The 27,730-nt window shown below is 41.9% G+C and overlaps 1 protein-coding gene across 1 annotated transcript in view; it reads left to right on the top strand.

Moving 5' to 3' along the window:
• Positions 1-3,615: 3,615 nt before the first annotated feature.
• LOC117481481 (immunoglobulin superfamily member 21-like) overlaps positions 3,616-27,730 on the top strand; it is a 45,180-nt gene continuing 21,065 nt past the window's right edge. The window contains exons 1-3 of the mRNA XM_034129180.1: positions 3,616-3,750; positions 11,190-11,311; positions 11,487-11,605. Of these exons, the coding sequence (XP_033985071.1) occupies positions 3,616-3,750; positions 11,190-11,311; positions 11,487-11,605 (376 nt within the window). The remainder of the gene's footprint in view (positions 3,751-11,189; positions 11,312-11,486; positions 11,606-27,730) is intronic.

The raw sequence follows: 27,730 nt of genomic DNA on the forward strand, positions 1-27,730 counted from the left end.
AGAAACCGTGCACACCTGCGCCCTGTGCACCACAGGGTTTCCCACACATAGACTTTACTTGGGCGGATCTCAAACCCTCTAGGTGGGTCCGGGGGCATGCTCCCCTGGTAAGATTTTTTATTTATTTTTTGGAGTTAAATGCATCAATCTGGTGCATTTTGAGGGGAAATAAAGAGAGATATATGGAAACACCCATTTGAAACAGAACTGTATACATTTAAATAATCATAAAATCATAAGAACATGGCCATAACCAATAACATACCATATCCAATATAATTTTTTTTTTTAAAGTTGTTTATTTATTTATTTTTGGTTCATTTATAGTTATGAGTGTGTGTGGGCTCCTGAACCAGCCTCTCTCCCACCTCTCCCCCCTGCTCCTCTTGGCAGCAGCAAAGACTAGTTTTAGCTCTCAACAAGTTTTTAAAGTTTATCTTACCTTTTTTCACCTATTTAACATTTTTTTCTTTTTATTCATGCATATTTGTGACCCGCTCTATCGAAATCAGTCGGAAGTCAACTTGTTTCGGCAAATTCAGATGATAAATACAACTTTGAAGCTTGTAACGGCATAATTACAAGCGGAGAACGGAGCAACCTAACGTCACAGCAGGCATAACAACAGCCGGTGTTTCTCGTGAGTGTTTGTGTTTTCCCCGGGAAACAAACACAATACGCACAAACGCAAAATTACACAAACACACACACATATACACACACACACTCGCGAGCTTCCCCCCAGACCAGTAATCCAAACGAAAATATCTTCCCTCCGTAGTATTTTGATCATTTGCTCCGCTAATAATCAATCAGATCGATGGATTCCAGAGAAGAGGAAACTTTAAAGGCCTTTTTCTCAAAATGATGACTCGGTGACAGTCATTATATAATGTGACATATTTTGCTTAATATTTGGAGTACAAAAACAATCCTGATATCATTAGAAAGCTAGGAATTTCCTCTTTCCAACAGTGTATACAACTCAAAATGTGTCTTCGGGTCAATGCGACTGATTTCGGAGCAGGTCACATTTTACTAATCACTCCCCCCTCAAATGGAAATATGTGTTTACATAAATGGTGACCAAACAGTTTGAGACCCACTGAGATAACTTAGTTAACTAAGTTAACTATCTAAACACTCAGAGAGTCCTTAACCTCACCTGAGCTGTAGTTATCTCTCTCAGTCTGACAGCAGAGGACTCTCCCTCCACCTTGTTGTTGAAACAGCTCCTTATATCTTTTAGAGCAGCTAGCTAACCAGATGCTAACAACAAAAATACAAGTAACCGGTGCGCGCTCTCTCTCTCTCTCTCTCGCTCGTGCCACACATACACACACACTCCCGAGCTTGAATGACACACAGAGACCAATCGAGGGCTTTGATTTATGATCGGTATGGAAGTGGCCATGTCGGCAGGCCACATCATGTAGACAGACAGTCACCCTGTGTGAGGCAAACCCACATTTGCGCAGCGTTGCGTTCACAATTCATTAAACAAATTAAAATAATCGCCCAGGCCAGCAGGCCACTTAACAGGCCAGGCCATCGGGAAACCTCCCGGTCCTCCCGATGGCCAGTCCGGGCCTGGTTGACAATGGAGCCGTCAATGGTAAGTGAAAAATCCTGGGTTGAGCAGGTAAGTGAGTTTGGGCCGATGATTATGAGTTGCGCTTTGTAACAGTTGAGTTTTAGAAAATAGTTTTCCATCCAAATGCTGATGTCAGTGGTGAGCTGGGAGTGAATGGTTGGAGAAATATATGTTGTTGATAGGTAGAGCTGTGTGTCATCAGCATAACAGTGGAACTGGAGTTGGTGTTGACAGAGGATTTGTCAAATTGGGAGGATGTAGATGATGAACAGAAGGGGCCCAAGTACAGAACCCTGAGGAACACCATGATTGACGGGGGCTTAGGAGTTGTTGATGGAGATGAATTGATGTCTTTCAGAGAGATAGGATTCAAACCAGGAGAGGGCAGTGCCGGTTATGCCAATGAAAGACTGGAGGCGGGTGATGAGGATCGAATGGTTGATCGTGTCAAATACGGCGGTTAGATCAAGGACAATGAGGATTGAGAGGGAACCAGTAGGGCAGATTCTGTGATGTGGCGAGTGCGGAAACTAGAGGTTAGAGATGGGCCGGTAGTAATTGAAGGAGCCAGGTTTTTTTAGTACGGGAGTGACAGCAGCGAGTTTCAGAGCAGGGGGGACGAGGCCAGTGGACAGAGAGCAGTTAATGACTGGTGACAAGAGACTATTTCTGAGTTCATGTACACACACATTTCACATACATACAGTGGGCTGCTGGTCTTATCCTGCGTTGCATTTCCTTATTTAACATCTTGTTTCTCTTTGCAGCTTTCCCCGCTGCAAGATCATTCTTCAACTTTATGCCTTTTTATTTTTCTACAGTCATTTTAGACTTGCTTGGAAAATCATGGCTTGTAGTTAGGGTAAACCTTAACAATTTTGTCTAGAAAAAATGCAATACAGTGTCCTCCTAAAAGCATACAAGGCAAGCATCCTTTACTCACATGTTCAGCACCGTCCCCCCACCCCCCACTCAGTGGTCTTATGGCGCATTTCCACTACAGCGCGGTTTAAGCGTGCCGTGCCCGGCCCGTTTTTTGGTTGCGTTTTCCACTAGGCGTAGTTCCGGCACTTTTTCACAGTTCACAAGCTCTCCAAAATCGAGGTTCTTTCCGGGCCAACAACGCTAAACTAGTGAGAGAATCGCTGGCAACTACAACAAAATGAACATATTTGACCGTGATTTAATTGTAATACACGTTTCAAAATGATGCCGAAGTAACAACATACTGATACCGGTTAGTAAAAACCATGAATTAATGCTTTGACAAGTCTGCAGACAGACGGCAGGCGAAAAACCTTTTAAAATGCGTGTTTTCTGAATGGAGATCGGCTAAGCTAACGCAGTATATGCTCCGACCGTCCACACTCACAACAACGGCCCATACAGACATAAATAAACCAGCGACTGTATTCGCCATGACACAGACAGTCTGTGGTTTGTACTTGTTTCACTTTTGTCTAGTTTCTGAACAGATATGAGGAGCTGTGAGCTCTGAGTGCTAACAGCTAACGGCTGATGTTGGTTTTGTGTTTCGCATTGAAGATGACGTCACGGCTCCACCTACACTGCGTTACTATAGTTACTACCCCAGTTCCTAAACTGTAATGGAAACGCAGCATAAAGTGAGCCTGGCCTACCAAGGCCTAACTATACCGTACTAAGCGGTGCGAGGCCCTGCAGTGAAAATGCGCCATTAGAGACCTAAGATTTTCATTGCCATTTCTACACTGTAGCTACTGTGATACTACTGAGATCAGACCAGCCCAGTTTCTTCCTACTGCAATCTATATTGTTCATTTGCCTCACATATGTACCCTATTTGTATGTAATTCTGTTGAGTAACACACCCCTTAGGTCTTTCCTGGACAGAATAAACGCTATAACCAGTAACTAAAATGGTTTCCTTTAGCCGTCTCACTATTTTATGCATCAAAAACAACAAGCCGTTCAGTGTTGTATACAAAGCTTCATCATATGTTCATTACCAGATGATCATGATGTGATAATAACAATAAAGAATGCTCTTTGTTCTCTTTTCAGGTTATTTAAATGTTTCCATTGCACCACTTCCTCCTGTGGTAATCGGAGACACAGTCACACTAAAGTGCAACTTCCAAACAGACGGCAACCTCAGAGAGATTGTGTGGTTTCGGGTGAGCACACAGGTAATTTCAAATAATGTGTGTGCACGAATGACTTATACATGCTCCAAAATAAAAAAATGTAAACATATGCCTCCTGTTGTTATAAAGAACAGGAATCGCAAATGTAACAAGTAGAGATGGGTGAGTCCTAATTCATCCGGATCATTAACCCGGATCCTAGTAATGACCTGGGAGTGACGAGTCTCCCCTCTCCATTAACCCGAGTCCTTTGAATCCTACAACTGGTGACGTACAAATTAAAACTATAAATTGCTTCACTCGCTACTCACCTTATAACATGTAAAATCTCATTACAACGTACCCCAGTCCATCTGCCTAGCCTTTAGCCAGTAGGATAGCTGCCAGAAGTTATCGTTTGGCACAGGGGAGGGGACGCGGATCAGTGAAACTTCCTGCAGACTCGTGCGGACTCGGAGCCGTAACCGTAGCAGATCCAGAGATCCAGACTCATCATGCACGAGTCAACAGCAGACTCAGATTCGGTGAGCGGACTGAATGAGTGGATTACTCCACACAGCTCGAAACAGCAAACGGTTTCGGACTCGTCATGGTTTTCAGACTCAGTGAGTGTCAGCTCTGTTTGTGATAACGTAGATGCATACTGTGCACAGATAATTTGACGACTTCACCCAGTCAAGTGTAAGAAGCCAAATACTGCAATAAACAAGCATTAACACACAAACGTTGTTAGATCATGTTTGTGTAGCGGAGGTTAATGTAACGTTAGTTTAATATGCTCGTGAAATGCAAATCTCAAGTGACAAATTCAAAATTACAAATACACAAACAGTGGACTGCCGCCCTCACTAGTAGCTCTAAAATTTGAATTTATTTGAAGTTGGAGACTATAGGCGCGTTCACACCGCAGTACTTTTCCCACTTTAGTTCCGATATAGTTCCGAAATGTCGCGTTCACACCAAAAAGAGCCGGAACTAAAATGAGTTCATCAGAACCTTTTTTACCCCCTTTACCTGCTTTACCTGCTAGAGAGCAGGTACTTTCGTGGGAGAAAAAGGTTCCTATGTCTGATTGGCTGGGCGGAATGCAAACCACGCCCAGTAAAACTCCCCAAAAGTTTTGTGAAGCCGCCATTTTATTATCCTCGCATTAGCATTATTAGCATTAGCATTAGCCCAGCGCACAAACGCAGAGAGACTAACTTATGGCAACACAAAAGAAAACATGGGAGCGATGGAGATGAGGAGGTGTCGGCGTTCTGGCGATTTACTCGGAAGGCTTCAGTAGAAGCTGCTGGGACTCCCAGCAGCTTCTACTGAAGCCAGTCCCCAACTCCGGGGACTTCCGGCCGGGGACTCCGGGTGGCAGTATACGCCGTGAAGTTGTTTGCGGCCTGCCAGTAAACCCAAAGCAGAAGAAGAAGTGACGTCAGCGGCTTAATTTGCCTAATCCTTCCCCAGGAACTTATTCCGATCTGAACGCGATATGTACTTAGTTCATGAGAACTAAAGAGTTCTCATGAACTAAGTTCTGATGAACCTTTGTGGGAAAAGTACTGCGGTGTGAATGCGCCTGATGTGCTCCTGTTTCACCGGTAGGATTTCTACGCTCTTGGTGACTCATATGACTAAAATAACTTGTATGATCCGGATCTCTTCAATGACTGACTCAGAAGACCTTGAGTCCGTAAAAGGATCCAGATTCTCTAGTAACTGCCAAACCAGAAGTATATCTACATATCAGTCCAAGAATCAAATCAGATCGTATTTAATCATTACCATGGTGAGTGTCAAGAGCAGGGACTTCAGAGGAAGTGCCCCATACAGAAACAGGAATTATGAGGGGTTTTATCTGCTATTTAAAATGAGTGAGTAAACTCTTAATCTTGGCTGAATAAGTGACACACTTATATATAGTGTATATTTATATCCCAACCAGTATTAGAGCTGCTCAGTCTCTTATACCATAGTACATTTTGTGTATTCAAATGTTGTCCCCATATACCTGTTTGAAGAGACATAGTTGAACATACTTTTCACAAATTCTGACTGAGAACACCCTGGACCAACACACTCTCACTCCATAAACGTCCAGGAGCGACACTTGGTCAGGGTCCCGAGGCGTGCAGTTGGGACGCTCCTAGGCTCCTTCAGCTTCATAAACAGACGCAAATAGCTTTCAACTGATTGCAATGTATTCCCATCTGCGGCGGGATTTGACACTCATGGAAGCACGGCATTCGTTTGTGTCGGAGGCTGTTAAAGGCAATGTGACCGTCCATTCCCATTGGATAACGGAGAATTGTACACCCGGAAGTAAGTATTCCCCTTACTGTCGATTGATTTGACAGTGATATCTTCACTACTCATCAACTCAAAAACACCAGATTATCCTTGTTAATTAAACAACATTGATAGGTTTTAGTGTGTGTACAATGCTTTTGTCACGTTTTCCCCTTCAATTCTGAGAAACAAGTAGTTTTCTATGAGTTTTGGATGGCCGAAGACATTACATTACCCACAATCCTCTGTAGCAACCATAGACTGTATATTGCAACAGGCAACAGCTTCGGTTCATGTTCATTTACAAACTTTTCAACTACAACCGTAGTTATATTTAAAAACATGTTAGAAGGCCTCACAAAATACTTGAATGTAAATTTAAATTTAAATGTGAAGGAATGTGTGTATATTAACTGTGGGTTTTTCTCTGGAAGTTTTTCCTTGTACGATGTGAGGGTCAAAGGACAGATGATGCCGTTTTTCTCATACTGATATTCCGCTATGCACGCTGGGATTTGGTGTTTATGCGATGTGAAATCCGAAAACATTTAAAAAAAATTAAATAATTAGGGCTGTCAAGTTAACGCGTTAACGCAAAAAAAGATTAACGCCACTAATTATTTTAACGCGATTAACGCATGTGTATTTTTTGTCCTCGGCCGCCCCGTATAGTTTCAGAGCGCATCGAGTTTAAAATACCATCTACAAGCTGATGCTGACAGCCCCGCTCCTGCCGCCCGCTTGTGGCAGACCACACTTCCACGCTCACCGGCAGGCCCGGACTGGCCATCGGGAGGACCGGGAGGGTGTGTGTGTGTGGAGCGAGCGAGGCACACCTTACGTGTTGTTGTTGTTGTTAGCATCTGGTGCTAGCTAGCTGCGCTAACGGATATAAGGAGCTGTTTCAATTAAAACAGAGGAGCGACATTTCGCCGACAACTGCGCCGAGCACTTGACTTTATGCAAGTAGCCAGACAGTGGGACATTGTACGAAAAGTCAGCACACTCAGCACGGATAGTGCGCGCAACATGATTGCAGCGTCCAGGCAGCTCCCATTCGAGCATATATGCTTGAGCTGCACATAGCTCCAACGATCCATCACAGTGTCTCCACATTCACACATTCACACACACACACACACACACACAACACACACACACACAACCACACACACACACACACACACACACACACACACACACACACACACACACACACACACCACACACACACACACACACACACACACACACACACACAGTATTGTATGAGAGAGGTTCTAGGTTGAATTGAGGCGAATATTTGTAATGTTCAGAGGTTGTTGTGTTTAATATTCATGAGAATATTTGTCATTGTTCAAATGATAATAAACAAACATATAAAGCATATTGTCCACTCATGTTGATAAGAGTATTAAAAACTTGAAAAATATCCCTCTAAGGTACATTTAGAACAGATAAAAAATGTGCGATTAATTTGCGATTAATCGCGATTAACTATGGACAATCATGCGATTAATCGCGATTAAATATTTTAATCGACTGACAGCCCTATAAATAATACATTATTCCGAGTGTGCTTGCTTTTCTCTTTGACAGTCATCACATAACGGCATTGTAATACACGTTTCGGCTGCATTAAATATGACATATCTGCCGTAGTTAACTCTATGTATAGAGCCCTGATGAGAACACTTCTAGACAAACAGGAACTGCCGCCAAAACTGAAAACTTGACGTGGATCTTAAATATATAAGCAATTAAACAACATCTTACATTTCTTTTCACACAATACGTCTCCTTGCAGTATCAACACTAATTCGGCTGACTTTTATATTTGATCCAATTGGTAGATAGGCTGTATTTACACCATAACGGTGTACAGCTGATAGAAAGGGACACCTACTGGTTAAAGCACGTTATTGCATTTTATAATTGCATTATTAGATATTAATAGGATCCCTATAAAGTATATTCTTTACTCGTCGTTATTCTCTACTAATAGTTAATTAAAGACTGTATATAATGACTATTTTGCACATCCCATTCAAGATTTCAAGATTTTCTAAGGTTTATTGACATATCATATTATCCACAACTACGGTGTAGTTATGCAATGAATGAAAAACTTGGGTCGCAGGTTCCTCAACAGTGCATTACAAGACATCTATCAATATGTGTGTACCTCCACCATTACATTGTCATATTCTGCACATTTCTTATACTATCTACATACATCTTATAAGAGTATAATACATATGTATAATATCAGTTAAAATAAGTGCTTAAACATAGTTAACATTGCAGGAAAGCAATATATTAGACGTTAAAGGAGAGGTGTCATGCTTTTCCGGTTATTACCCGTCCCCTTGTGTGTTATGAAGGTTTTTATGCATGTAAACGGTGTGCAGAGTCAAAACCCTCAAAGTACACCCTATAGCGAGTAAAACTCTAACACAGAAAATACCTCCCCAAAACGCCTCGTTGGAGATACGTCATTGTCCATTTGATTCTTCCGGGACGGCATGATGTCAAGCCGTACCCGGAACGAAATGGACGTTAAGCCCCCGCTGATTGGTCCAAATTGACCAATCCACGGACTTCCTCACACACACATCTGTGTGCAGGGAGCAGGCAGCTCTGCTGATTTCTCCTCCCTGGCTGCAGGCTGATAACAGACAGTTGGGATCGCGGCGAAATTCTCTCTGCAGACCCATTCTCACAGCGTTTATCAACCTTTTTCTTACTCAATATCAAGCCACACTTAATGTTTTTACTTCGGCTGTGACTTTGTGTGTGCTCAGGATGAGTTTGGCTGTGTTTCGCTATGTATCCTAAACAAGGAAACAACACCTCCACGGAGCTCAGCGCGATTCACAACGTCCCGACCAATCAGAGCACACTCTGCTCACAGGGAGGGTGGGGCCTGGAGCTTTGGGAGCTACAACGAGCCGTTAAAGGCAGAGAGTGAAATTCAGTGAATACACGTAGTTTACAGAGATGCTGTATGAGAAACCAATGTGAGTTTGGAAAAATGCACAGTATAAATCTATTTTAGTATACCTTAACAATGGAATTATGATCAGTGGAAATGGCCATGACACCTCTCCTTTAAGTACTTTGTCAGGCTTAATATTTATCTGTACGGATGTAGCACTCCAGATAGGACTCCAGCTTACAGCTTCCTGCCTAAGACCTGCCTAAGACCAGCATCTGGGAATGTTAAGCCCTCCCACTATTTTCCAAGAGGGCGTTGCCAGATTTTCAATTTCAGGATTTAACCAGGAGATGGCGCTTCATTCACAAATACAGAAAGACAACTTTTTATGGACTTTCAGTTTTGTTTATAAGAGCATTTGAACACATCAATATTTTAGATCAAATAAAGTATATCTAATCTTGTAATTCAATAATATATAGTCTTTATATATTAAATAATCATAATAATAATGTAAATGTTTACATTACACTTCTTTATTTGTCATGCGGTCTACCTACGCTGTAAAATGTATTATCTCTTCGATTTACACACGGCATCTATTGCACTTCTGTCCATCCTGGGAGAGGGATCCCTCCTCTGTTGCTCTCCCCGAGGTTTCTCCCATTTTTCCCTTTGAAATGTGGGTTTTTCTCTGGAAGTGTTTCCTTGTACGATGTGAGGGTCTAAGGACAGAGGGTGTCCTAATAGCCTTATTAGTTTGTCTGTTTTGCACATCCTTCTATTAATATCTAATACCCTTTCTATCAGCTGTGCACCGTTATGGCGTAAATACAGCCTATCTACCAATTGGATCAAATATAAAAGTCAGCCGAATTAGTGTTGATACTGCAAGGAGACGTATTGTGTGAAAAGAAATGTAAGATGTTGTTTAATTGCTTATATATTTAAGATCCACGTCAAGTTTTCAGTTTTGGCGGCAGTTCCTGTTTGTCTAGAAGTGTTCTCATCAGGGCTCTATAAATAGAGTTAACTACGGCAGATATGTAATATTTAATTCAGCCGAAATGTGTATTACAATGCCGTTATGTGATGACTTTCAAAGAGAAAAGCAAACACACTCGGAATAATGTATTATTTAATTTTTTTGAAATGTTTTCGGATTTCACATCGCATAAACACCAAATCCCAGCGTGCATAGCGGAATATCAGTATGAGAAAAACGGCATCATCTGTCCTTTGACCCTCACATCGTACAAGGAAAAACTTCCAGAGAAAAACCCACAGTTAATATACACACATTCCTTCACATTTAAATTTAAATTTACATGAAAGTATTTTGTGAGGCCTTCTAACATGTTTTTAAATATAACTACGGTTGTAGTTGAAGAGTTTGTAAATGAACATGAACCGAAGCTGTTGCCTGTTGCAATATACAGTCTATGGTTGCTACAGAGGATTGTGGGTAATGTAATGTCTTCGGCCATCCAAAACTCATAGAAAACGACTTGTTTCTCAGAATTGAAGGGGAAAATGTGACAAAAGCATTGTACACACACTACAACCTATCAATGTCGTTTAATTAACAAGGATAATCTGGTGTTTTTGAGTTGATGAGTAGTGGAGATATCACTGTCAAATCAATCGACAGTAAGGGGAATACTTACGTCCGGGTGTACAATTCTCCGTTATCCAATGGGAATGGACGCTCACATTGCCTTTAACAGCCTCCGACACAAACGAATGCCGTGCTTCCATGAGCGTCAAATCCCGCCGCAGATGTGAATACATTGCAATCAGTTGAAAGCTATTTGCGTCTGTTTATGAAGCTGAAGGAGCCTAGGAGCGTCCCAACTGCACGCCTCGGGACCCTGACCAAGTGTCGCTCCTGGACGTTTATGGAGTGAGAGTGTGTTGCCTGGACAGGTCGCCGTAATCCCAGAGCAGGGACTGTGAGAGGGACCAGAGACACTGCGACGATTCACCTAAAATGACATCTGAAAGCAGAGAGGAGAAACTTTAAATATTTTAACAGCACTGCTATGATTTGCTGGTTGGTTTATCTAGAGTAGTGAAATGCCCGTAAATCAGTTGATGGAATGCTGAGATAAAGATAGTCCTCCAGAATGATCTCGCAGACCATTGTGCTGCGCTGCTCCACGACACAGACACAATATTGGACTTCATGTCTACATGGTCTGCTGTATTCAGAGTCAGTGAGGGTAATGAATGTTGGTTTTCCTCTCAGGTGACTGAAGGAGGAAGTGCAAAGCAGAAGATATTCACCTATGATGCCATGTACAACACCAACTACTCCAACATGGAGGACTACCGCAGACCTGAGGATCTGGTCTACCAGTCCACTGTGCGGTGAGACAAGCCAAGCTGTGTTATATTAACACATATGTTTTTAAAGACAGAGCTTTAGGGGGAAACTAATCTCCAGAAAATGATCTAATCCCACTTCAACATCTGAGAAGATGAAATTGTAAGGGGAAATGATAAAGACCCTCTGTGATGTGTGTAATTGTGTGTACGTGAACAGGCTTCCTGAGGTCCAGATGGAGGATGACGGCCTGTATGAGTGCCATGTGGGGATCTATGACCGGAGCTCCACAGGCAGAGTGATTCTAGCCTCCAGCAGCATCACCCTCACTGTCATAGGTATGTACTGTATTCACTTCTGGTAGTATCATGAAGTTTAACCCTCCTGTTGTCTTCGGGTCAAATCTGATGATTTACTACTTTCATCAATCATAACTTTTTTGTTTTACATTCGATTGCATTAAGGCTTTATGATCATAGCCGTGGGAACATGTTTCAAATGGGGGGTGCTGTGGGGATGACACCAGGGCTGGTTCTGACTAATTTGCTGGCAAGATTTTAGCTGGCAATGAAAAACCTCTACAAAAGACCAATACACTACAAAAAGAGAAACGTATTGACATGGTGGACAGCTTATATGAAAAGGCTTCAAATGTATTTAGTATTGTATGAACATGTTTTAATTGGGAGGGTGGATGTCACATCCTCTAGTGTGGTCCGGGGGTGCCCTCCCCGGAAGATTTGTTTTAACATTTTTAAGTAAAATGCTTCAATCTGGTGCACTTTGAGCGCCCAATTACTAGAGACTGATCTAGGGGGTACAACTCTAAACACCCATATGAAAAAGATCGGTTTGCAGTTCAATTTTTTCTACATCCTCCGAGGGGCGTACAAATTATTGACCTCTGCTTAAAAATACTAAAATAACAGCCCATTCATTTGGCCTTTCTTTCATGCTGTGCAAAGAAAAAGCAACCTCTTAATCCAGATATTTTACCATGACTCGATGCATGCACGTGCACGGTTGTGGCATGACCACCAAAACAGAAAGATGTGGACACACGATGTGTGCAAATGTATTTAGTTTCCTATCCATGTGGACATGATTTAAGTGTGGGGGGGGGGGACCTAACGTCCTCTAGGGGGGTCTGGGGGGCATGCTCCCCCGGGAAGATTTTTTTTTAAATGTTGAATTAAAAGCATCATTCTGGTGCACTTTGAGAGCAACATTAAGAGATCTATGGATACATCTCTCAACATCCATATGAAACAGAACTGTAAGCAGATTTCTTTTTCTTTATGGATATTTTACAAATCACTCCCCTTTCAAACTCTATTCTTGTTTATTAATGACAACTTTTTTTTACTGTCATATAGTATGTTATACCTGTTTACTTTATTCTCTTATTTTTGTATAACTATAATGATCATATAAAGATGTGCCTTTACCTCACTGGTTGTAGAAAAAGCTTCTTATATTCGTTAGCATAGCTAGCTAACCAGATGCTAATAACAACAAAGTTATTGACTGTATGATCAGTATGACAGATAAACAGATCGCCACTGGGCTTTCAACTAAAGACACAGCCACGTAAAAACTGCAGCATGTGTACGGCTCCTTATGGGTACTGCAATTTGTGAATTGCCGGAGCAGCGTTCTGGTGCTCTCCGTCAGCTCTACACCCCTGTCAGACGAGACATATACCACGTGATGACACGTTAGGCTGGTGTTGTGTTCAAGGACGGTCAGGGTCCTTGAACACAACACCAGCCTAACGTGTCATCGTTAGGCTGGAAAAACAGGCACTCGCTTTTTTAATTTTTTTGCGGTCTAGATTTCTTAAATTTTTTTACTTTTTTGCGTGTGTTTATAAATTACCTCGAGGGCCGTACCAAATGGTCTCGCGGGCCGTATACGGCCCGGGGGCCGGAGGTTCCCCACCCCTGCCTTAGACTAAAGTGAACTATCTAAACCCTCAGAGTCCTTTACCTCACTGAGCCTCTCAGTCTGACAGGACAGAACTCTCCCTCCACATTATTGTAGAAACAGCTTCTTATATCCGTTAGCGCAGCAGAAGCTAACAACAATCCCCGCCAGTACCGGTGCACCCCCTCTCTCTATCTATCTAGCTGCGGGCGCCTGATAAGCCAACATCCCCCACTTTCATCACTTACAGCGTCCATCGTACAGGGCAAATGGAAAATGTACGATATTTTTTGTTTTATATTTGTATTATATTTGTATTTAATCTTGTGGAAGTGCAGATCCCCTGTCCTCCACACGGCAACACCCTCAGCACCCCTACTTACCACGGCCCTGTTTATGATATCCTTCACAGTAGACATTTGAACATATAAAATTGCTGATCACCACTTTCATTGAATTTTGGATGATTTAGTCAACTTTGTAACACCCATGGTGTTCCCGGTCCCATAAAGAAAAGGAATTAGTAACCATCCGGATCAGATAAAACACACACACACACACACACACACACACACACACACACACACAGACACACACACACACACACACACACACACACACAGAACAATTTGACACATTTCCCGCTCTTATGTGCCCATCCCCCCACATGGATCACAACTGGCACACGCAATACATGTTCAGTGTCTATTCTTTGTATATTTACTGCAGTTTTTCATGTATACCAGTAGTCTGATACAATATTTACAGTTTGAAAGGGTGTTAAATGAAATTTGGTGATGATTAATGGTTTTTGTGTTAATGTAATAGCAGTTAAAACAGGACCGGTCAAATTTGACCGTGAACACCAAAGTAAGGGGGGGAAAACGAAGACAATAGGAGGGTTAAAGGAAAATCTGAAACAAAATAAACTCTTAAAGGTCACCTATTATGCAAAATGCACTTTTCTATGTATTTTCTACATAAGTATGTGTCCCCGGTGTGTAAGGAGACGTGTGTGTCAGAAAATACAACCCTCTCTCTTTTCCTCCTTACCCACATCTCTAAAAACGGGAGTTCAACGGAGCTGATCCAGATTTGCTGCGGTCATGACGTCATTACTAAAATGTGGGCTGGCTTTACGTTGAACTCCTGGCAACGTCCCGCCCACTTCCCAACCTATCGTCCCCATATACAGTCGCTAGCTGAATCCCCTCCCTCAGCTGTGTGTCTGTGTATTCAGCAGGATGTCTACAGGAGGGACTTAGAATAAAGTTGTTATATATATACAGAGTTGGGTGTAACGCGTTACAAAGTAACTGTAATAATATTACTTTTGTCGGTAACGGAGTAGTGTAACGCGTTACTTTTATAATTCAGTAATCACATTACAGTTACTAACATTGCCCAGACACGCGTTACTTCGTTACTTTTATAAAATCAGTCATAATCACACTGACAGACAAGAGGGGTTTCCGCCGCAGGTTTATATGTACGTAATATGCGCGACTTGCGCGTCCACATATCCACGTGCAGTGCTGCATAAACATGGCTGAGTCAGCGATAACTTTCGAGGGGTGGAGGTATGCCCATTATTTTGAGTTCCGAAGCAGCACAAATTAGAATTTGGAGGACCGGTAACCAAAGCAGAGATGGACAGGCTTGTTGCATCCTTCATAGTAGAGGTAATGTTGCCCATTTGCACAGTGGAATCACCATCGCATCGTTCAGAGATATACTGCGCAAAATACAGATAGCAGGAGACAGAGGACAGCCATGGTCAGAGCTATCTGGATCAGTCTTATGCAACAATGGAAACTGAACTAAAGAGAACATTTGAAACTTTAGCAGTCTGCGTGATCTGCCTGTAGGGAGGGGCGGGCCGGCCCTGCGAGTAAAGTAACGAGTAAAGTAACGAGTTACTTTATGTAGAGAGTAACGAAGTAGTGTAATATATTACTTTTTTTTTAAAGTAATATGTAATATGTAATATATTACTTTTTTTTAGTAACGACCCCATCTCTGTATATATATATATATAAAATACATATAATGGCACTGTTCTATCGGTAAACACTGAATGTCAACCTATGTGCTGTATCAGAAACAATGCGCGACGTGTTTTGGAAGTAATATGGTCTGTTTACATAGCAAGCATCGCTAACACTCAGAGCTAACGATGTACTGGAGAGAATATGTGTAAAGAAGCAGGATATAAAAAGGTACTCACCTTGAGGTAAACCCGCGAGAGAGAAATCGTTTGAGCTCCATACTGTTTCAGAAATAATCCTTGATGTGGTTTGGAACATAATATGAAGTTTAATCACAGCAGCGTTTAGCTGAGTTTCTGCTGGTAGACAGCCTTCTCTTCACAGAGCTCACTGCTTGCATGCGGACGCTCCAAAGGTGCTTTAAAAAAATGAAAGACATTAAGAAACATATAATACTATAAAATGGCATTTAAAAACACTAATTTAAAGGTCCCATGACATTGCCATTTCTACTGATCATAATTCCATTGTTGAGGTCTACTAGAATAGATTTACATTGTTCAATGTTCCAAAATCACATTTGTTTCTCATACAGCATCTCTGTATAGTATGTGTATTCACTCTGTCCTAAACGGCTTGTTGGAGCTCCTGCCCGCATACTTGCCAACCTTGAGACCTCAGAAATCGGGAGAAATTAAAAACCACCGCGCCGGGGGGGAATGCTAGTGGATCGCCGGAGCTGTTAGAACTGTTAGCACCGGAGCCTCGCAGCGGGGAAACTGACTTTTAAAGATGAAAAGAACATCTACACATGCTTGTAGTTGTAAGTGCAATGCCTTGCTGCCTGTAGCACCATCCTTGATGAGGACCAGGAAAGGAGTGAGCAGAGGGTAGAGTTGTCCATTCTTGTTCTGTGACTATCTTCCTCACCATGCTGAACACCCTCTCAGACTTTCAGTTGCGCGCGCTACTAAAGAGATGCGCTACCATGGAAACCAAACAATGGTGTAGCTGTATTAAAGTCCTCAGTGGAAACAGTCGTGAGTAAATCTGATTTTGTCAGAAATCGGGAGAAATGCGGGAGAAATATGACCCCGGGAGGAAACCGAGAGAGGGCAGTGAAATCGGGAGTCTCCCACGAAAATCGGGAGGGTTGGCAAGTATGCCTGCCCCCCCTCCCTATGAGCCCACTGTGCTCTGATTGGTCAGCTCGCCCACTCTGTTCTGATTAGTCCATCACCGTTACAGCGGAACATCAGTGATTATGTGTTACAATGGCGTTTGTTAGCAACCAGAAAATGACACCAGTAATGACAAACAGATGAGAATGCTGCGTGGGGTCTGGGTGCCGTGTTGGCGGGACGTTGCAGGGCTCGCTGCTCCGCCCTTTGAGGCTCGAGGAGCGGACAGTGTGAGCTGTATTACTGATGTTGTTTCCTGGTTGGTGCGTGGGGTCTGCGAGACAGCGAGACACCGCAGAACTCAGCCTGAGCACACACACACACTCACAGCCAGGCTGTGAGCCACACAGTTCGCCACACACTCACAGCCTGAGAAAAGATAAGGCTGAGTGAGTGTGTGTGCGCCGGCGAAACTCCGCGGAGTAGCGCGGCTGAGAAAAGATAAGGCTGAGTGAGTGTGTGTGTGTGAGGAGCTCCACGGATTGGTCCATTTGGTCGTCGTTACGTCACTGTGACCAGGAAGAAAAAAATGGAAAAAGAAAAATGAGGCATTCTGGGGCAGCATAGACAGGTCTTTTCTGTGTTAGAGTTTTACTCGCTACAGGGTGTACTTTGAGGGTTTGTGACTTTGCAGACCGTTTACATGCATACAAAGCTACATAACACACAAGGGGACGGGTAATAACCAGAAAAGCATGTCATGGGACCTTTAAAAGCAAAGATAATAAAACATAAATAACAAAGGTACATGAATAAAAGTTACAGTGCAGTGGGAGATACACACATCTGAAATGTTTAGGTCTGACTCTCAATCATTGCTAACTTTTTAGCATTAATAGTTTTTTATGACCTCACTTTCTTTCTACTTTATTTTTTAAGTTATCCATTAGTTATTTCAAGTGTGTCATGCTAAACGAACCCCCCTTTGGAAAATTCTAATCTGACCCCATGGTACCTTTTAGTTTTCGCCGAAACTATTCCTCTTTTTTAAATGCACATTAGTTAAGTTTACCTTGTCTTTCTAGGACTTTTTTTTATTGTCCTCTGTGAACCAGGGTCTTGAAACCAATGCGGATTCCTGTACCCCATGGTACCTTTTAGTATTCGCAGAAACTATTCCTCTTTTTTTAAATGTTAAGTTTAACTTGTCTTTTCTTGGACTTGTTTGGTGTCCACCAGGGTCTTGAAACCAAAACGGCACACGTAGGGGACTTTAACCACCTACGGGGGGTCTTTAACCCCAAAAACATGCAGGGGACTCCAGCCCCTATAGACGTGGGGGACTTTAACCCCGCACGGACGAAGGTCCTCAAGCCTGATAGAATACAGCCACTTGAATGTTAAGGAAACAAATAATCAGTAAAAGCAGCGGCAAAAAGAAAAGTCTTTAGCCTGGATTTAAAAGTAGTAAGAGTTGCAGCGGACCTGCAGCTTTCTGGGAGTTTGTTCCAGATATTTGGAGCATAATAACTGAACACTGCTTCTCCATGTTTAGTTCTGACTCTGGGGACAGAAAGCAGACCGGTCCCAGAAGACCTGAGAGATCTGGATGGTTCATAATTTAGCAGGAGGTCAGAAATGTATTTTGGGCCCAAACCATTCAATGCTTTATAAACCAACATTTTTGTAATAAACCAGTATTTAGAAATACATTATTTGACAGACAGGAAGCCAGTGTAAAGACTTCAGAACTGGACTGATCCACTTTCTTAGTGTTAGTAAGGACTCGAGTAGCGGCGTTCTGAATTAGCTGCAGCTTTCTAATAGATTTTTTAGTGAGACCTGTAAAGACACCATTACAGTAGTCCAGTCTACTGAAGATAAAACCATGGACAAGTTTTTCCAAATCCTGCTGTGACATTATTCTTTTAATCCTCGATATATTCTTAAAGTGATAGTAGGCTGATTTAGTAATTGTTTTAATGTGACTGTTGAAACTCAGGTCAGAGTCCATGACTACACCTAGATTTCTGGCTTTATCTGTTGTTTTGAACATTGCAGACTGAAGCTCAGCGCTAACTTTTATACGTTCTGCCTTGGCTCCAAAAACCATTACCTCAGTTTTATCTTTGTTTAATTGGAGAAAGTTCTGATACATCCAATTTGTTGTTTTTCATTATTTGAGCCAGTGGTAGCATGTAGATGTTAAAGAGAAGAGGCCCTAAGATGGAGCCTTGAGGAACCCCAAGTCATATTTGTCAACTCAGATGTGTAGTTACCTATAGAAACAACATTTTTCCTGTCCTTTAAGTAGGATTCAAACCAATTTAGAACTGTTGCCGAAGGTCCCATCCAGTTTTCTAGTCAGTCTAGTAATATCTTGTGGTCACCAGTGTCAAATGCAGCACTAAGATCTAATAATACTAACACTGAAGTTCTGCCACTAGTTTAAGTGGATGTCATTGAAGACCTTTACAAAAGCAGTCTCAGTGCTGTGGTTTGTGGCATCGAAACAGTTATTTAAATTCAAGAAATTACTGAGCTGTTGAAAAACAACTTTTTCAATGATTTTACCTAGAAATGGCAGATTTGATATGGGCCTGTAATTGTTCATTACTGAAGCGTCTAGATTATTATTTTTTAAGAGCGGTTTAATGACTGCAGTTTTCAGGGCCTGTGGAAATACACCTGAGTGAAGCGACTCGTCTATATGAAGTAGATCTGAGGCCATGCACTGAAAAACATTTTTGAAAAAGCCTGTTGGTATAATATCAAGGCAGCAGGAGGAGGATTTCAGATGTTGTATAATGTACTCTAGGTTTGAATCATTAATCCGATGGAATTGTGTCATGGTGTTTGAATTTATTTGAAGTGGACACAGGGACAACACATTTGTTGTTCCTGAAACAGAGGCACTGACTGCTTGTCTGATTTTCTGAATTGTTTCAGTGAAGGAAGCAAATTCATTGCAGGCCCTGGTGGATAGAAGTTCAGAGGCTACTGACACTGAGGGGTTTGCAAGTCTGTCGACGGTAGCAGACAAGGCACGTGCTGTTTTTTTGGTTTTTGGCAATGATGTCAGAGAAGAAAGACTGTCGTGCTTTTTTGAATTCCAAATTATATAAGCCAAGTCTCTTTATAGATTTCAAAATGAACCTGGAGATTTGTTTTTCGCCACCTGTGTTCAGCTTTTCGACACTCTCTTTTTTCTGTTCTCACGGTCATGGACTTTCTCCATGGAGATATTTTCTTGCCAGTTCTGTTCCTTTACCTTGGTGGGAGCAATGGCATCAATATATATTTTTTTTTATTAAAATGATCTACTAGCTAATTTACTGAGATATTAGCGAGGGCAAGTGTGGAAGAAAAATTCTGAACAAACATTTCCCTTGTGTTTTCAGATAAATACCGTTTTGTGGCTACCTCTTTTTGAACATTTGTGTGAACAGAAATAGAGCTCTCAAAGAAAACACAGGAATGATCAGAGAGCGCAACATCAGTCACCACAACCTCAGAGATATTCAGGGTGTTTCTCAATGTCGATGACGCTTCCTTGGCAGGACATGTCTTCCGAGTCAGGTCCTTCAGAGGCTAGGCAAGAATCCTTCCTGGCATTCGGAGAATGAAGAATGGAACAGGCTAGCAAGTGTGCGTCATATGAGAGGCCCCGCCTTAAATTGAGCGCGATTTGTTTGAAGACTCATAACTGATTTGCGAAGATGGAAGATGTACTTGAGTAACTGTATTTTGTAAAATGATCATCTCTCCAGGACAGAACCACTAAACTGACATAAATCGTTCTCCTTCTGTTTGCAGCCTTGAAAAAGTCCTGGAGGATAAGCAGCCATAAGAAAATCATAAAATCACCATCACCAGTCAATAATAACATTTGTATTCATATCATACTTGATATCTGCAAAGCTTTTTTATACATATTGGTGCACATTGTAGCATAAACCACAAATATCAACAAAAGAGGCAAAGTCAAAACAAGGTTAATTTTAATTATTTATTTAGGTGCAAAACGCTCTAAGGTCTCATTCAAACCTAATAGTCCGCTTCTCTGGTGCGCACCAGACGACAGTTTGTTACATTGTTTCATTTTTCAGAAGGTTCGGTTTGCGTTCACACGGGCAAAACTCAAACGGACTATAAACTTTAAACACAAGTCATGTGCACATTTACTACGCCACTGAACATACTTACATTTAAATGTGTACTGCCTGGATTCAGCCATTTTCCGCCAAAGATTCTGGAATTTGGTCCGTGCGCAAAGCATTGTGGGGCTTTTAAGACCGCCGAGGATACACATGTGCATCCTTGAAATTTCCCGCAACGAAGGACTCAGTCCTCGGTAGAATTCCTGTACATTGGAACAGTCCTTCGGCGGGATTCGATGACGTAGCATCCAGAGATGGAGTACTCAAGTCCTGGACTCGGGGGCCGATTTTCGGGACTCGTGACTCGACTCGGACTCGCGCACTGATTGACGCGACTCGGACTTGGACTCGTGAATTCTCGCGCACGATGACTTGGACTCGGACTCGGACTCGTGAATTCTCGCGTACGATGACTTGGACTCGGACTCGTGAATTTTTCCCCCCACGATGACTCGGACTCGACTTGTACATTGGCGCTCCGACTTGGACTCGGACTCGAGCAAGTTTTCTCTGGAGTCTGATGTCCTCTATCCTGGCGTGTGCACCTGCGAGGCGAGTTCACGTACTGGGCCCCGCTATTCCAGTCTAAAGATGTCTAGAGACACACCCTGCATCGTGCTGTATGCTTTCACACATTCTGCTTCCACATTGGAAAAGAGCAGCGCAAAATGCTCGTTATGTGGAAAAAATATTGAAGCGAAGGCTCTATAACACACTACTCTAAGTATCGAGTTCAGACATATAGGCTGTCTTGAACACTATCATCAGAGTAACGTGATCTAATCAATAAATAAAGATTCAGCCGATAACACGAAAGCACATGGCTACTTAACATGCAGAATGACGTCATTTTGCATGCTAAGTAGCCATGTGCTTTCTGGGGCTTAATCTTTATTGATAGAATTTAAACATTCACTATAATACTTGTACCAACGTAAGAGCTTGTAACCCTTATCAGCCAGGTGCTAAAAACCGAATGCAACTATTTAGTATATGTTAATTTATTCGTCATCTATCCGTCATTATACAGGTGAGTTTACACTGCTCCGTTGTCCATTGACTTCCGGTAAAAGTTCCGATCTTATTACTATTACATTACATGTCATTTGTTAGACGCTTTTATCCAAAGCGACTTACATACATTCAGCACTGTGGACAATCCCCACAGGAGCAATTTGGGGTGAAGTGTCTTGCCCAGGGACACAACGACATGCTGACTGCAGTGGGACTCAAACTTGGTACCCCCTGATTCGAAGTCCAGTACTCTATCCACTGAGCTACAGCCGCCCTACTATCAAAATAAAAGTGCAAAACGAAAACTTTACCATAAGAAAATATTGGCATACAAATATAATCACTTCTCTAAAAGGTAACTCATTTTAAATATAGTTAGACATATTAAAGGTCATTTACAATAATAATAATAATAATATTAATATTAGTAATAAGCTTTATATTTGTATAGCACCTATTACAAGAATTGTAGCCAAACTCGCTTCACAGCAGTTCAATAGACACATTAGTATAACATGACAGGATAAAAGCAATGTAGAGGAGCAGCTACATTTCAACACATATATCCACGAAGATTAATACATGAAGACTTGTGACTCGGACTTGACTTGGACTCTTCTTGGGTGACTCGGACTTGGACTCGGACTCGAACACAGGTTATGATGACTCGGACTCGACTCGGACACTCCTTGGGTGACTCGGACTTCGACTCGGACTTCGACTACGACTCTCCCTAGGTGACTCGGACTTGGACTCGGACTCGAAGAGTGGTGACTCGTGAGTGACTTGGACTCGTGAATTGGTGACTTGACTACAACACTGCTAGACGGTCAAAGTCAATACACACAGCAGTTCAGTAAAGTCATCAAAAAAGCTTGCACAGTATTTGGGTGGTCTATAGATATTTAGGAACAGAGCTCGAGAGGAGCATTTCAGTTTAAGGGCCACATATTCAAAAGAAGCAATGTTCCCATAAGATGTCTTCTTGCTAGGGGTGTAACGGTATACGTATTCGTACCGAAAATATTCGGTATGGGCCCTTCGGTTCGGTACACGTGTGTACCGAAGTGTACCGAACGAATATAACGTTAAACATAAAAAATTGAGAACGTGAAAAACTTTTTGGAAGTAATCTCAGGTGCTGCGTCGCAGCGTTCGAGTAGCATGTTCCTGCAGCCCATGCTCCGGGGCTGCAGGAACGCAGCGTTCAGTGTTATTTCAACGCGTCATAGAGCGACCAAGTCATTTCATTGGATGAGAGGCATACTATGAGAGCTGGTCACAGGGATGCGTTCAAATTTAGTCAGTTGTTTGAGGAACTGTCGAAATGGCGAACGCAGATAAAGTTGAGCTCGAAAATCCTCCAGCATCATTGAAGTCTCCGGTTTGATAACATTTTGGTTTCGCAGTTACATACAAGGATGACGGAAAAAAACAGGTGGACCGAACCAAAGCTGTTTGTCGGCATTGTTCAACTAAAATTGACTGAAGTGCAAACCCAACTCGATCCCACTAGCATTTAAGCCTCCACCACTCGCAAAAAGTTCAGTGCCACTGCCATGTTAGCAAAGCGCTACCTGGCTGTATCTGCTACCTCTGTCCCTAGCGAGAGGGTGTTCTCCACAGCAGGAGACATTGTTAGTGCCAGCAGATCTGCCCTTTCGGCAAGCAATGTGGACAAGTTAATGTTTCTTTAAAAATAACATGAAAATACAATGACAAGCACGCAAGTCCTAATGTCAAACTAGTACAGTACAGTTCAAGTACAGATTATTTCAGTTCATCGAAATGCTGCACCTTAATGTTTGTTTTATTATATTTTGTATTTATTTGAGTGAATACTCACAGTTTAATAATAATTAAAAACCCAAAACAAATATTTTATGTTTTGTGAGTACTAGTACAGTAAAGTTCAAATACAGATTATTTTAGTTCATCGAAATGCTGCACCTTAATGTTTATTTTATTATATTTTGTATTTATTTGAGTGAATACATTATTCACTATTTAATAATAATTAAAAAAACCCAAAAAATATTTCTTGTTTTGTGATCATTTTTTCTGCTGTACCGAAAACGTACCGAACCGTGACCTAAAAACCGAGGTACGTACCGAACCGAAATGTTTGTGAACCGTTACACCCCTACTTCCTACATTGAAGGGAATCATTGAACAAAATAGCCACTCCACCCCCTTTCGTATGCATTCTTTCCTGACTCATAAAACTAAAGTTGGAAGGGGTTGATTCGATAAGAACAGCTGCGATTAAAGTTAAAAACATAAAATCGAGATTGTGCTCAGTGATAACATCATTGATTAAAAATGTTTTTCCTGCCAAAGACCTGACATTTAATAAAGCTAGTTTAAGTTTGTTAAATACACTATCAGTCAGATTTTTGTGACAAGCTTTGGCTGACGTGGAATCACTGCTACATTTGAAAAGTGCCATACGCCCTTGAGCCTGGACCCATATATCAGTTAGAGCTTGCTGCCTTTTGTACACACACATCGTTATCAGGCTTCGGAGACAGCCAATGCTGTCTTGAACGGAGAGGAGGTGGTGCAGGTTTTGGTTTGGATGATTGTGGTAGGCATGGTGATGATGCACGTCTCTGCTTCGGTGATGTAGGTAGGCTACGTTGAGGGACGGGGGCAGTGGCGGCGCCAGGGTATGGGCGGGGTTAGGCTACAGCCATACCAAGAAATGGCTTAGCCCCACCATGAAAAATGATGTTAAAGTAAGCAAAATAAAGTCCGCCAACTTGCGCGGAGTAAATTGCACAGACAGCAGTTAGTAAGATTGATTTCAGTAGCCACTTGTCTGGAAATACCGAAGACTAGAAACGGTTTTGAAAACTTTTGTCACGTAGTGATCGTCTTCTCAATAAAACATCTTTGATAATGTCTTCTGGCCAATCAGAATCACGATAACGGCGTGGTGTTGTTGCAGGAAGTCCCGACAGACAATACTTTTGCGGTAGTACATCTCTTTATACATCGATACAACATTACGTGTTGATAGAAATCAACACGTAATGAAATAAGACCCCACGGTTTGATGATTGATAGGTGTGTGGGCTGTCTTTCATTTTGACACACAGAACAATGGGGGCTATCCACCCTTATCCACAATGTAAAGTAATTCACACAGCCTCTTCCCTCTTCTCTCTGTGAGGAGCAGCAGGTTCAGCTTTCAGAACAAAGTAACAAAAAACAAAAATGGCATTCATTTTTTTAAATATGTCGTGTAGTAATAGATTTATTTATTTTCTTCTCAAGAGAGTACCAGAATATGTATTCTATGTTAGTATTTCAAAAAATCTCCTGGGGGAGAATCCCCCCAGACCCCCCTGCAGGGGTTGGGTTTTCAGCATGTCAACTCTTTCACCTGTGGGGAAATTGCAGGATTGGCTCCAGGTCGCCCTTGTTATTTACTACAAGACAAATGTGCCTTTTTATTTTATACAGTTCAATTTGGATTGAGACAGGGAAATAATCTAAACCTCACACGTGGCGTTTCACTGTCAAGGGGGGCGATATAGCGTCTATGTAATTACATTGCAAATACTGACTTGAGCCCCACCACTGTATGGGTTAGCCCTACCATAGATTACCCAACACAAATACTCTGGAGCCGCCACTGGACGGGGGTGAGGCACTTGCTGCCAAGCCTGTACATCTCCTTCATGCAGTCATTGAACTCCAGGAAGGGGGACCAGAGCCGTATAATAGAAGAGTTGCGAAAGCGGAAGTCCAAAATGCTTGATCGTCACGTGGTTCAGAGAGACTCAGAAAGTTCCCGGAAGTTCGTGGCGGGCCATTTGAATGCATTTATAACAGGAGATAGAAATGCAATTTTTGGTAATTAGTGGTCAATAAAGGTTTTGATTTGCAATATTTACACAACATATCGATATGTGTATGTAGTTACATCAATGTTTAAAAAAAAGAAGAAAATTCGCTAATATTTGAGGATTAAGATAAAAATTAAGAAGTACTTTATTGATACCAATTGGGGAAATGTTTACAATGCAGCATCAAAAGACAAGGCATTGTACATTAGACAGTTAAAAGACTAGAATTAAACAATCGAAAATGTAAACATCTTAAATAGAAATAAAATAGCATTACAAAAAGTAGAAAATATACATAGATAGTGTGAACAGCTATCTTACCTGCCTTGTTAACATATACATGTTAGGCTAACGTTGCCTTGGTTAAAGAGCCTGTTGCTGTTGTTTATTGCTTTGAATTCTTTAAAACAAATATTATCTTCTTAAACTTGTATGGTAGTCAGGAGCATCACTTCCTAATGTTTATTGATATATTCAGAGGGAGGGGATGGGAAGGAAGGTTTCAAATTTCTGATTAGAATAATTTCTACCATTTCTTTAATTCATGGTGGTTTCAGTAATCCCATGGTAATTGAGGACATACAGTAAGTAATCTAAATGACTAATGTAATCTTTATGACTTTCAGAAAGGACAGGAGACCGACAGGTGCCTATCAATGATTGTCAACTGACAGCACAATGAGTCAAAGGACTAGCAGCAGCAGCAGCATGATGATGATGATGTTTATGTGTTGTTTTAGGAACATCCATGTAAATAAATGGAATTCAATAAACATTGAATAGCATATCATGCAGTTTGTCTGTGCCTTTTCCTCTGTGTTGTCCTGGCATATATATAGTTTCCCCCATGGTTTGCTGTGCTGCCTGGGGATGCTCCAATCGCTCAGAGAAAGAAGTACGAATGTAAGGTTTCCCCACTGACACAGAGAGGAGGAAAGAATGGCTGGCTCAAGTCAGCAGGAGCAATTTAACTATCGCAAAAGACAACAACAAAATATGTGAGGTAGGCCTAATCATATTTTTCACAAAACGAAGATCACACCATTGGGAAGCGTAATGTCTGTTTAATAAAAATAAGGAACAGGGAGAGGCTTGCAAAACTCTTGGAGTTGAGACTCAGGTGCAGGGTGAGGGTCTCATTGCAGGTCTTCAGGCTCCATTGAATCCCCCTGGGGTTCATGGGAGACAAAGACAGGAGAAAGGGTTAGATACATCTATATAGCAACCTATAGGATGGGAAATTGCTGACCTATTTTAAACTTACCTTGTGTTTTCACTCTCACTTAAGTCCCTCTCCCTTTGCCATCAATCCAAAATCAGCTGCAACAGAATACAGACAGGTAATAATCAACAGAATCACAAGGACACAATCACACGCCCCAATGTTATATTTAACTAATATTTAACTCCCTCCACCCCGGATAAAAGCACGTTAAGAAGCCCCTTTTCTCTAATTCCACAATGTTGGACGAAATAACATTAGGAGAACGGATTAATAGGCTGTTCATGGTTAACGTGTGTTGCTAACTTTATCCGGTATCCTAGCCTAATCTGTTATCTGTAAACGTTCCCTAAATCTAATGATTTAAGGGATAATCCACTAACATCCTTTAATACACATGTTCATTTGACTCAGATGTGCTGATAATATCTGCAATATAAATCTTTAAACGTCTTCTTACCTTTAAAAGTCCATCACGAACGGCCTATTATGCTGCAACTCTACTGCGCTGCTAGCCGCAGATCGTGGAGCCTCACAATAGCCGCTAACTTCCGGGGAACTATTGAGAGGCTCCACGCCATTGCTGTAAAAAAATGGTCCATTGGAGTGAACGGAGATGTCGTAACTCTCCTATTATACAGCTCTGAGGGGGACGAGGGTGAAAGGATGAGCGGAGAGAAGAGAGAGCTGGGGGGTGAAGGAAGAGTATCCTCAAAGGTGTTGATAGGGGGGCCGAAGGGCGGTGGAGACTCCTCCTTTTGTCTCATAGGTCTCTCATAATCAAGACATTCCTCAGGCGGGTGCAGTGATACTTTTTCATGGTTTTCTGCACGTTGTGTGTCTTTCTCCTGTTTTGATTCCTCTTGTTGCTTGTCCTTGGCAGAGGGAACAGATTGATGACGCAGGCAGTTGAATATGTTAGAGATAAACAATTTAACTCCTGACTTGTTCAGGCAAATTCCATCTGCTCTAAAAAAATGTCTGCAGTCCCAGAAAAAGTTAAAATTGTCAATAAAATGGACAGAATGGTCAGTGCAGGCAGTTGAAAGCCACGTGTTCAATGCAAACAGTCTGCTGAATCTCTCCACTCCTCTTCTGAATGGCAGTAGAGGGCCACTGATGAACACCTCCGCATTTAGAGAGCTGACAGTTTCCAACAGACAAGTCTTCTTTCAGCA

This window comes from Trematomus bernacchii, unplaced genomic scaffold (assembly GCF_902827165.1).
Source record: "Trematomus bernacchii unplaced genomic scaffold, fTreBer1.1, whole genome shotgun sequence".
NCBI classification, from domain to species: Eukaryota; Metazoa; Chordata; class Actinopteri; order Perciformes; family Nototheniidae; genus Trematomus; species Trematomus bernacchii.